Source organism: Nanorana parkeri, unplaced genomic scaffold (genome assembly GCF_000935625.1).
Source record: "Nanorana parkeri isolate BGI_ZX_2015 unplaced genomic scaffold, ASM93562v1 scaffold965, whole genome shotgun sequence".
Lineage (NCBI taxonomy): Eukaryota > Metazoa > Chordata > Amphibia > Anura > Dicroglossidae > Nanorana > Nanorana parkeri.
In genome coordinates this window covers 101,490-114,703 of record NW_017307233.1, presented here as the reverse complement: position 1 = coordinate 114,703, position 13,214 = coordinate 101,490, and the positions used below count along the sequence as shown (strand labels likewise).

Sequence of the window (13,214 nt, the reverse complement as noted above, 5' to 3'; positions counted from 1 at the left end):
ATACTGACACTGCCCCTTCCTATAGGCCTGCCTTTTTAGTGTTGGTTATATAAACATTTTATGTTTTAGTATTTATTTGAATGTAACTTTTTAGGAACTTGCAACTTACTCCTTATCCTCCGCCTACATGTGTCTCTGATGGTCCTTGACTTAAACCCATGTTGCCTCAACCACTTCACTATCTACGACCTCATGCCACTATTTGTCCTATAGAAATGTTTTACATATTTGATTTGAACAGAAATAAGAGAAACAAATGACAAAGGCCACCACAAGCAATTACCCAGTGTCACTTAAATTCTAATAACTCCCAGAGAAGTATTTTTTAGACAGATCTATGAATATGCAGTTAGAAAAACTCTTGTCCCACACTCTGACTTTCACCATTTATTATTTATAGCTGAGTAATCCCCAAAGCAAAATAAAAGTCTAAAAACTGGCACATACTTTTTCCCTGCCTGTTCTAATATAGGGTAATTGGAGTAGAATAAGAACTTGTGAAAGCCTGATTTCCTGTGTTTCATTAAAGGAGAACTATGTGGTTAAGGTTTTTCCCCATAGTTCTCCTTAAGGTGACGGGAGGACACAAACTAGCGTCCTCCCATCACCCAAGGCTCAGTGTACCGCGAGCTGTAGCTCGCGGTTTACTGAGATGCCGCAGTATACCGCAAGTTGCTTCTCGCGGTATACTAAGACGCCGCAGCTGAAGCGGATCCCAACAATTATGTCTGGATCCGCCCAGCTGCGTGACTTACAGCTGGCTCTACCTATCTAGAGGCAGAGCCAGCTGTACCCGCCCCCTCCCCCGTCCGTTCCGCTAATCAGCGCTGGCGGAGCGGGAAGGGGGGAATCCAGCCCCCCCATGTCACGGCAGAGAGCCGTGACAGGATCGAGAGGTGAGCGAACGCCGGTATGTGTTCGCTCACTTCCCGATCTACTGAGCCGACCTGTGACAGTTTCATTGTCACAGGTCGGCTAGAACTATGAGGTGAGTGAAAGGCACTCACCTCATAGTTCTCCTTTAACATGTAAAATATGACATATGACATTTGTTAATTACCTCTCTTGAAAGCCCCCTTCTACGTCCATAGTACCCTCGGCGGTATCTTCGCCTGTCTGCAGCATAGCGACTTCCTTGAACGGGTGCTCCTTTCGGCCCTGTTACATTAGCTGCCTCGGCGCCCTAAAATATTCAGTTTAGATTTATAAGCAGATACATTGTAAATAATATGACAGTTGTTATTAAGGGCTTTATTTATAAAAAAAAAGATTGCAGAGACATACAACCTGAGAAACTGTCATTCCTTCTATACAAATGAGGCAAAAACAAATGTTATTAGTATATTTTCTTTCCAGGTCCAATGTAATATAAGGTAAATTCAGCATTATGGGCACTAGATGGAGCTGAGGAACATAGAGAATAAATATTTATTTAATGTGATATTCTCCTCTGTTTAATTCATCCCAAAGCAGAGGCGTAAGTAGAACCTTCAGGGCCCCGGTGCGATAAACCATGAAGGCCCCCCCAACGCCATGGCACCGCATGGTTAACAGGAAGGGGTCTGCTGAGGTTCCCATCAAGCGTGGGGCCTCAGGCAGCCGCTAGTTTAAAATTTTAGTGCTGGTGTTCTGTCGAGAACGTCGACCCAGTATTTGCGCTTACGTACAGGCGGGATTGACGAGGAAACCGCCATTTATTTACAAAGTATTTGTTTGTAATGGTTAATTGTGACCGTTAATAATGTACAATCTATGTAAATGATGGATGGAATATTATTAACGGTCACAATTAACGATTTAAATGAAATACTTTGTAAATAAATCCGTTTCCTCGATAATACTGGTAAGCGCAGATGCTGAGTTTGGCAAATTCGACTACGTCGGCGTTCTCGACAGAACACCGGTATTTGCATTTAGTATCGGGGCATTATCACGAGTATGAGTAACTTTGAAAATGCCCAGTATTAACACTGGGGTATCCCTACTTAAAAATATAATACATTGCTGGGACTTGTAGTCCTACATAGTTGGAGCTATTCTGCATTGCTGTATAATCATCATACAGCAATGCAGAATACCACCAGCTATGCAGGACTACAAGTCCCAGCAATACATTGTAATAAAAATCAGCACTACGCACACACACTTCCATGCGCCCCCCCTTTGCATTCCAGACTTACCTTTCCTCTCCTGCAGGGCCCTCTTCCTCGTCTCGGCGGCCAGGGGGCAGGGCTAAGAGGAGCCTGTCTTCCCATCCGAGACTTACCTTCCCTCTTTTGTAGGGACCTCTTCCTCGTCTCAGCGGCCAGGGGGCGGGGCTAAGAGGAGAGGGTCCTCACACAGCAGAATGTGCTGCCCGGCGGTGCCCGCAGCACATTCTGAGGGACCAGTGACAGCCTCTACAGCCCCGCACAGTCGCCCGTAGATGCTGCGGGTGGCTATGCGGCAGGGAAGGAGCGGCCCTATCTTAGGGGGGGCCCTCTTCTTCCTCGCTGGGCCCCCCCAAGTGGCGGAACGCCAGGGCCCAGTCGCAATTGCAACCCTGGTAGTTCCGCCAGTGTCCCAAAGATGTTCTATCGGGTTGAGGTCAGGGCTCTGTGCAGGCCAGTCAAGTTCCTCCACCCCAAACTCGCTCATCCATGTCTTTATGGATCTTGCTTTGTACACTTGTGCGCAGTCATGTTGGTACAGGAAGGAGCCATCCCCAAACTGTTCCCACAAAGTTGGGAGCATGAAATTGTTCAAAATGTCTTGGTATGCTGATGCTACTGACTTTATGGCTGAGTTCCTGTTGTTCCCAGTTGCTTCCACTTTGTTATAATACCACTAACAGGTGACCGCGGAATATTTAGTAGCAAAGGAAATTTCACAGAATACCTCAATCCAATGATTTGGAGGAGTGTCCCAATACTTTTGGCTATATAGTGTATGTCTTGAATGATTATTACTTTTCATCATGCATTAACAAAACAAAATGGAATTTAAACAGTAAATGGTGAGTTGAGCCTTTACAAAAATATACGGGCTATAAATATTATGGGGCCATTGCAGAAAATCCTTACCTTTTCCCCAGCAACAACATCAAACTCCACCACCTCTCCATCCCCTACACTCCGCAGGTATTTGCGAGGATTGTTTTTCTTGATTGCTGTCTGTTAAACAATGAATATAACATCAATGCCAGAACTTACTGTAATATACACTCGTGAATTATCTATTCATATTTAAAATTTAATATAAAACTGACTAAACTTGATTGTGAATTCGGCAGGTACTATTAATAGGGAAGAAGAGTCTCCTAATTAATGTAGACATCTCAGACACTACACATGAAAAATAGGTTTGGTATAATTCCTAAACCATACAAATAACCAAAAAGTATCAGTACTGTTATCAGTAATGGCATTTTGAATAAAATATTGTTATTGGTAAGAATCTATGTTTATAAATATGGAAATGAAGGTTTCCAGTTTTCAAATAAAATGACATATTGCACTACATTTTCATAAATCTAAACAAAATAATAGAGGAAGAAAACAAATTACACAATAAAGCTGTCAAGTGAACACGAGGGTTTTTTTAATGGTGATCTCAGCACAAGTTAAGGATGTCTCCCTACATGCCAGAACTCAACACCGCAACATTCTTGGTCAGCACTTTGCTGTGTCAGGCAGCATGAGAAGAAACAGGTGTCATATACAAAGAAAAACAGTAATAGGCTCTGTGCCATCAATGGGAATGAATACTGCGTGGATTCTGGAGCTCTACCAAGAATGCATCCCAGCTATCCCAACCAACTCTGCTACAAGTTCTTTCTCAAGATTATATAGGCAATACAGATAGGCTTTGTTCAATATATTTTAGTGCAAGTTTCTAGTATACTTAAAATGGACCTGAACTCAAAAGGTAAAGATTTGTTTGGTTATATTAGGGGACATCTATAAATGTTATTGTGCCTTACCCTGAAAAATCTTTGTCTTAAATCTTTGCCTTGAATTTCTCCTGAAAAATAGCTTTGCACTTTATGTACCTAGGCACCCTATGCCTTTAGCCTCATAGCGGTATATCTGCACTGTAAGATCATCTAAGGTACTGCTGCCCCTGACTGCTAGTTTCATGAGATTTAGAGTGAGATTTGGTTATATCATTTCAGTGCAGAACGCTGTTCTCCTTGCTGGAGAGAGAGCTGTACCAGTGGACCTGCAGTGGAAGGGTCTCCTTGCTTCTGCTTCATTCATTCTTTGGACCTGTGCTTTTCTAACCCCTCCTGCTGCTTCTTGAATATTCCTACACCAGTTATTGGCTTTTGAGTCATCAGGGGGGGGCACCACTGACATGAGGAGGTAAGGAGCTGCCTAGACCAAAATGGCCAGCTCTACACAGAGACAGAATCAGGCTTGTTAAGTAACTAATGCAGAACAGATCAGCTGCAGGCAGGCCTAAAGGCAATACTAGTGACGAGACCTTTACCCTCTGCTTTCTTTATCTTGGGCACAGCTTCAAAGTTAGGATCCTCCTTAATTACCTTCCTCCTGATATCCATTGCTAATATGTTTTCTGCTAGAAATTAATATATAATGTAATGTATTACTTGAGCTGCTAGCCCTATGGTGTTGACTGCTTGTACACCTTCTTCATATGAAACATAAGTTTACCATGTGCACAAAATTTTACACTGACTGCTCTCATTGACCCATTAAATTACCTCGCTCTCAGGCCTTGACAACTGGATCAGTGCTTGTTCCTCTCTCAAATTACAACCTGGCAGATCTGGCAGAAACTCTGTGTTCTATTTTAGCTCATCGTTACTAAAGCCTTTGGATGACTAACCAGAAAGGATGAAGTCAGCGTCAGGAGTGACTAGTCAATCATAATCTGAACTATGAAACACTATAGAGCTTTGTGGATCACGCTTCAAATGTAAAATCTAACATCCAAAAAGGCATATTAAACATATCAAATACAATGTAAAAGGACAGTAAAATGCATAGTAGCCATTCAAAAATGATATGAATTATGACTGGTTGCCATGTGTTACTGCACTTTGAACATCACCATTGATCTTTACTTTATTTTACTGAATAAGCTTAATAGAGTTGTATTCCAAGGTGTATTCCAATTATTCATTGCAATCATAAAAATACTATGTTAAATCAAAGTATCCTGTAATAAATAATCTAATACAAATATGTTTGTGCTGCCACAAGCAGCATGCTTTATTGCTGTTTATTATTATGTGGAGTTCTAATATCAGTGTATTAGGAGGGCTTTTATGAGGAAGAAAAAAGCTTTAGGAAAGAAATATTTTTCTGCTTCTGAGAGACAAGGAATTGCATCATTTGTATATGCAGGCCCAAATAAACTACATTAGAGTCTTCCTGGTGAGTTGGGCACTATCTGGGGATCTGTTTGAGTCTGCAAGATACCATACTGACAGACTGGATCTCAGGAGGTATGTCTTTTTTACAAAGTGACACTTGAGATAAAACATTATGATTAACATTACGGTTGCTTTGTAAAAGTAGGATAGAAAAAAATGTCTGAATTTCATGTCAACCATTCAGATTGAAGTTGTCATTCCTCTACTGTAGGTTATAAAGAAACAAGAGCAGTAAAGTGATAATTTTCTTTGGGCACCAAAGGCACACTTCTATCCTCCACTAAATATACATTTGCTCAACAGGTATAAAAAAAAAAAACAGGTATAAAAAAAATATTAGTGCTAACATTAATGCATGAGATCTGGTATGGATACCGTAACTACAAGTATTACGCTCTTACCTGGTGGACAAAGACATCTTCTTTAGTGTCATTCCTATAATGATAATAATATGTAGAATATTAATAATAAATAAAAAAATATGAATCTAATGCATTCTGAACTGCCCATCTGCTTTCAAGAACATATAATGTCAGGACATTTCAATTTTTTCAGGACAGCATAGTTAAATTAATTCAATACTTTATTAGCAAAGAAATATAGTGAAGAAGTCATAAACATGCATTTAGCTTTACCTATGAGGATAGGGACATGGACAATGTCATTGCTGAGTTGTTATTATAGGTTTTCAAGCTTGTCATCCTGATCATAGCTTCTCTCGTTCCGTAAGGGTCCCCCAAAGCTCTGTCCTTGGACCCCTTCTCTATCTACACCTCTTCCCTTGGCCAGTTGATAACATTGAATGGCTTCCAATACCATCTCTAGGCCAATAGCACTCAAATATATCTCTCCACTCCACAAATCTCCCCTTCACTAATTTACTAACTGACACATCATCTGGATGTCACAACACTTCTTAAAACTCAATCTTTCAAAAGCTGAGCTAAAGATAAAAGAATAAAATCGCCTAAAGAATAAAATTCAAAATATTAACAAACACTTACAAAGCCCCCGGCTATATATCCAATCTTATCTCAAAGTATCACCCTAACCATCCCCTCCGCTCCCCATAAGACTTCCTGCTGTCTAGCTCCCTCGTCAACTTCTCCGATGCTCGCCTTCAGGATTTCTCTAGAGTCTCTCCCATTCTTTGGAACTCCCTACACCAACCTGTCCATCTATCTCCTACTCTGCCTTTAGGTGATCCCTTAAGACTCACCTCTTCAGGGAAGCCTATCTCACCTCAATCTAACCACTGAACTATAACTTTCTCAAACAATTCATCCCCACGGAGCTACCACCTATTGTATCACTTGCCCCTCCCTTTTAGATTGTAATCTCTCATGGGCAGGGCCCCCCTTACCATCTTGTCTTGATTTTGTATTGTAACCATAAGGTCTTACTTATATTGTAAAGCTTTGCGCACACTGATAGCGCTAAATCCTGTATAATAATAATAATAATAATCATCATCATCAAAATAGTGAATCAGTGACTTGAAACAAGCATAGGACCAGAAAGGACATGAAAGTGTGAACTTCTGTGCTGCCTACTTTTTTAAGGCCAGTGGCTGACATTATGGGGGTGATTTACTAACCTAAACACACGCACGCACCAGGTGCGTGTGATTTTCACACAGCAAAACGTATTTATCAACCAAAAAGTCTCTAAAAGCATATTTCCACGAATGCCATATATGGAAAAATCATGCACATGATGCATATATAATGCTGCTTCACAGTTTAGACAAAAATGGTTAGCTCATGCATTTACATTCCTGCATTCATCAACGCAAGCAACACAACATAGAGCTAACTTACACAACATCACCTTGCAAATTCATGCTTGGCTTTGCACAACACACCTGCTGGGTGTGTACACACTACAAAGGTGTTTAGATTCCACCCATAGATCATGCTGGGAGGGAACACACTACAGAGGTGTATACATGTTCGTGTTGTGTTTATAAGGTTAGTAAATCAACCCCTATGAGTAGACATGTGCGATTCGTTTCGTTCCGAATCGAAATTCGGGCCCAATTTCAAAAATTCGAAGATTCGCATGTATCCGAATTCCGAATTACAGATATAACGAATGCAAACGAATACGAATTTCCGATTCTTTTTTTTGGATGAAATTTCTTTGCAGCAAAGTGACATTTGAGAACAAAAAAATCTTTATTTTCCTATTAAATGTCACTTTGCTGCATCGAACGAACAAAACGAAAACGAAACGAAATTTCGTACGGAGTTCCGCTAACAAATTTGGTTTGAATCCGAATTCCGAAACGAATTGACTTTCGGACCCGAATTCCGAAAAACGAAAATAAAGCTAAATCCAAATCAAAACGAAACAAATGTTTTGCTGGTGCACATGTCCAATTATGAGAACTCCTCTTTGAACATTCTAGTTACCCATCCCTTGCACTGACCCAAGAGCTGCAGTTTTGACTTCATGTTGACTTTCTAGGCTGCACCCTTGTTTGGGGTCAGTAAGTCAGAAAACAATGAAACCACAGACAGCCAGGCAACTAACATTGTAAGAAGTAGGTCAACAGTGGCATGCTACCTATTCCTCTCAGTACAGATTTCCTTTCACAAGTGGCCATAAACTTTAGTATCCGCAACCTACAATACAAATTCAGTCTACCCAAAACTGATGTTTAATAAATTGGCTGCCAACTGGTTGAAGGACCCTCCAGCTTCTTATTTACTGGCAGTAAGTTCTTTGTATGCAATGTCCCAGGTCGCACCAACTTGCAGTAGTTATGAAAAGGAGGTCTTATGTCTCCTGCTGAATTTTTTTAACACCTTAAACTACATAGAAAAAAAATGAGGCTTTATGGGTGACAGAGTAGAAATGGGAACTCACTGAGAGAAATATGTGATCTACCCTGAGTGAATTAGTCAACCAGCAATCATTCAATATTAATTAAAAATCTTTACTGAAATAGAATAGCATAGCACAATTTTGTCTGCAAATTTGCTATTTCAAAACTTACCGATTGATGAATCCGTAGCCATTTCTCACATTGAACCATTTCACTGTTCCTTGTACTTTGGTTGCTAGAAAAAACATGATTATTTTTGAGTCGGTAATAAAATAATACTTTTTCTGTTGCATCCTGACAATTACATTTCCAGCTGTATGTGTCAAAAAGTCTAAATGATAAAGCTGTCTGTTTACAACAACCAGTTATGGCCCTTCTAGATTGTAATTTCTTATGGGCAGTGCCTTCCTTACCATCTTGTCTTGATTTTGTATTGTAACCATAAGGTCTTACTTATATTGTAAACCTTTGCGCAAACTGTTGCCGCTATATAAATCCTGTATTATAATAATAATAGTGTATCAGTGACTTGAAACAAGCATGCAACCAGAAAGGACATGAAAGTGTGAATTCCTGTGCTGCCTACTTGTTTAAGGCCAGTGGCTGACATTATGATCTCTCCTCTTGAACATTCCAGTTCATCCCTTGCACTGACCCAATAGCTTCAATACTTTCTGATTAGCAGTTCTGGTTGTGCATTTGGTTGTTTGGTATGTAAAGAAATGATTCCTGAAATGAGGAACAATTCTCTTGTTTTTGGGATATATGATGGAATGATAGATGAATATCTTCTTTTTAAAGAAGGATTTATTGTGCGACTCACTGATTCGACTGGAGGTCTTTTTGGTTCCTGTAGCCCCTTTTCACCACAACCTGTATAGTTACACTGCCTTGTTGGGTCCTAGGTCCTACTCCATAGAAGTTGGGGTTTCCATACACTATGGGGTCTATTCACAAAGCTGCCGAGGGCAGCCAAGTGAATGACCAATCAGAAGTGAAGTGAGCCGAACACTGTTCGGCTATTCACTTCAGGCTGGTACGGCTGATTTCAGCCGTACATCGGCTGAAATCAGCCGTACATCTTGATGGCCAAAAACCTGAAATAGCTATATGCAGCTTGGAATAAATAGTGATATATGATTAGACTATATGATATATGTGATATATGATTAGATTATATTTGCACTATATACCAGTGGTTCTGTATGTGCATTTATCTATCTGGGGCGTTAAGGAATGATTTTCATGGATTTGCCCACTGTCCTGAAATTAGGAATAATCCTCTTATTTTTTGAATATGTGATGGAATGAGACATGTGAATACTTTCTTTTTTAAAACTTTACTGTGCTACGTACTAAATGAAAATTCAGTAAGTCCCTCTTGTAATGGCCAAGACAGATAGGAGCACCTGGAACAACAGGCATTGGCATATTTCCAAAAAAGTCCACAACAGTTTGTACTGGTAATTCTAATGTCCACCTTTACTCTTTGGATTTCACATACAGGTGAAACTCGAATAATTAGAATATTGTGCAAAGTTCATTTATTTCACTAATGCAACTTAAAAGGTGAAACTAATATATGAGATAGACTCATTACATGCAAAGCAAGATAGTTCAAGCCGTGATTTGTCATAATTGTGATGATTATGGCTTACAGCTCATGAAAACCCCAAGAACCCCAAATCCACAACCTCAAAAAAGTAGATTATTACATGCAATCAATAAAACAAGGATTGTACATAGAACAATATCGGACCTCTGAAAAGTACAAGCATGCATATGTACTCAGTACTTGGTTTGGGCCCCTTTTGCAGCACTTACTGCAATTACTTTTGCATGATATTCTAATTATTCGAGTTTCACCTGTATAAAACTGTCCTAAAATACATCGAGCTGGATGACATTTAGTTTGCTATAGCACTATGTATTCTAAACACTTATTTAAACCATTTTTATTTAATCTAAGAAAATACCGTATACCACGTTCTCACCAGGTATTTTTCTATTTTGTATTTTAGCGCCTCTGATCTCCTCCAGCTTTTTAAGCCACTTTTTGCCAACGTGCACTTATACCAGCATCACCCTTTCACATTATTGCCTTGAACTGCTCAGATAGTAACAATGATGGACCATGCCAGCGCAATGTGCGTCAGCATGGCCACTTGTGGGCTCCATGGAAACGAATGAGACAGGATGACAATGAAAAAGAGCAATCAGGAGACAGTCATAGGGTGTTGTCACCCTATAATAGGAAGTGCCTAAACAAGAACCTTCATCACAGGATCACCAGATATTATTTAATGGAATCTGCAGATGAATGAACTTACACTATCAAGTAAAAAGTTTATATAAGATTTGAAAATTGGGTTTACATATATTATAAGGATGAACTGCCTGTAGTGCCCACAAATGTAATATGAAGGGGTCATTGTGTTTTCATCCTTTTTGAAGATAATCTGTACTGGTTTGTCTCAGCTGTAGGGTACTGTGATTAACTATTTTGGAAGTTTGTCCTATGCAAAGAGTTGTGAAGGTCTGCAAAAACAAAAAGTGCATACAAGATCATTGGGTATTTTTATACAGAGGGAAACTTTGTCATAGAATATGGGCACAGATGAACAGACGTAGAATCAGCAAGGACAAAAATAGACCATGACTGGAACATTAGGCAGTGTACAGCAGTGAGAACCAGGAAGGAATGAAAGACTCAGATTGATTTTAACTCCATTATAAGTTACCATCACAGAACAATATTTTTACTCACCCAGTACTTTCCTCTCTACTTCATCTGTACCAGACGGAGCTGTGTTTGGTTCACTCCCAGCAGCCTTGGGTTTTGGTTCTTCAGCTGTTACTTCACTCATGGCTGCAATTCCTTACTGTTCTTATATTCCCTGCTATATGGTGTTAGGAGATAAGGGGGGAGAGGCAGGGAGGATTGCAGATGGTATTTCGAGGGATCTCAATCCTCGAGTTTACTTGTTCTCTTCTTCTTTATGATCTTACTGCCCTAAAAATGGCCTTGCAAGACCTTTTATATGGAGAGCTTTCTACTCCGCCTCCTGTCTTAAAGTGGCATGCTGCATACTTACTCACACTTCATGCTGCCTTCAACAGCCTTCTACTCACGCTGCACATTTTAGAATTAGCTAATTCATTTGAGTAAAACTATGAAACTAATGAAAATAATAAATTATTTTCTGTATCTCATAGCAGCCAGAAATCGACTTACCATAGTCTAACTACACTAAACTGTTGGAAGAAAAGTATTTGACTAGTATTTATTTTCAGTCACATTATTTTTACTTCTTTATAACCCTTAACAGGTATTATCTTAAAGAGAAGCAACATTGTGTAAACTGTGCCCAAGCGGAGAACAAAGGACTAGTCACCACTATATCCTGTAGGCTCCCTGTAGCTGATCTTTTCCACATTAGTGAGTTACCATTTCTTGTTCTGTATCTAAGTGGGGACAGGCATCATCTAGGCCCTTTGGCATTCATTGTGTGTCCTTCAGGGACCCTGTAAACAGTAGCAAGTGTTTTCCTTCTTAAGTGTCTAGTTACTTACTCAGGCCTCTGAAGGAATCTTCTTTAAATTGGACTTTCATGGTTAAATGATTTGGTTTATTTCTTTCATACTATCTTTTTTTTTTTCTGTCCAGTTAATACCTTTTATCTTTGTTCCTTTTTTAATGTGTGGCACCTGTATATTTTAAGGGTTGCTGAAGGAAACACAGATGTGGGGCTGTAATAGCAGTGACCTCTAGCAGTCCCACATAATGTGTTTCCAGTCCATTACTGTCTCTTGAACCATGACTTCAGTCTCCAGCAATTTCTACATAATATCTGCAATCTCTGACTATCTCGTTCAGCATATCTGCAGTCTCTGGCAGCTTTCTGTAGTATTATGTGTGGCCTTTGGTGATATCAAGGGCAGCACTTGAGGCCCCCTGTACCATGAAAGTTGAGCACCACTGATTTAGAGACAGGGCTTTGCTTCATGCCAGAGGTGCCACCCTGAGCACTAGAGGTGTAATAAAGCAGGAGAGGTACAGAAAGCACTAATCCACAAAATGAAAGGCGCAGAGGCAGAGAGATACTTGTGCTGCAGGTCTCCACGTACAGATTCCTCTCCAGCAAGAAGAACAGTGACCAGTACAGTAGTGATATAACCAAATCTCATAAGACTAGCAGTCACAGGCATAGTGCCTAACATGATCTCACAACTGCAGATATACAGCTTTGAGGCTCTTTGCACAGGTGTTCCTAGACACAGGAAGTGCACTGGTAAATCTTTAACTTCTTACCTTTCCTCTGTCATTTATAGGTACAACTTTTAATATGATTAAAATCTTAATGAAATGTATGTAAACTGGCCAGATACCCAACATGTTACACTGACTCTATTTACCCCAAGATTACTTGTATCTGGAGCCTTTAGACTTAAAGTGTGTCTAAACCCAGAAACAATAAGTGAGTCACTAGTGTGAATGTTCTGCCAACAGCACCAGACCGAATGCTAAACATGTTTTAATCTGCACTAGAAAAATATTGCCATGTGATTGGTCGTCATAGTAAGTTCCACTTTTAATGCTTAAGCACAAATGTGTCAGAAATAAAAAAATATTGATAAAAACATTTACCTTTGCAATCTTTTCGACCTTGGCCTAAACTTTGTAACATTGCCTCTTTTCTCACTCTTTGTTTTTCATCTAAATAGCTTATGATCTTGGCAAGTAAATATCTATGGCAAATGTCTGGTAAGGCAGTACAGTTAATTTACAAATATCAATACTGTGATCATTTACATGTCAAACAACACTGCTGAGAGGCTCGATAGTATTTAAATAAAATGCATAACATGCAAATATGCTCAATATTACCTACAGCATGTACTTTCTCTTTCTAGTTTTCTTTATCTTTGTTTGTAATGTCACTGAACTTGAGGCCCATGGCTGAATTTATTAAGTGATAATGTCCTTGTCATGCCTTGTTCTTG

The 13,214-nt window shown here is 39.6% G+C and overlaps 1 protein-coding gene across 1 annotated transcript in view; it reads right to left on the bottom strand.

Moving 5' to 3' along the window:
- LOC108795393 (Y-box-binding protein 3-like) overlaps positions 1–11,227 on the bottom strand; it is a 19,472-nt gene extending 8,245 nt beyond the window's left edge. The window contains exons 1-5 of the mRNA XM_018566640.1: positions 10,978–11,227; positions 8,382–8,445; positions 5,782–5,815; positions 3,063–3,152; positions 1,061–1,183 (exon numbers count right to left, since the gene is read on the bottom strand). Coding sequence (XP_018422142.1) covers positions 1,061–1,183; positions 3,063–3,152; positions 5,782–5,815; positions 8,382–8,445; positions 10,978–11,077 — 411 coding nt within the window. The 5' untranslated portion in view covers positions 11,078–11,227. The remainder of the gene's footprint in view (positions 1–1,060; positions 1,184–3,062; positions 3,153–5,781; positions 5,816–8,381; positions 8,446–10,977) is intronic.
- Between the last annotated feature and the right edge of the window lie 1,987 nt (positions 11,228–13,214).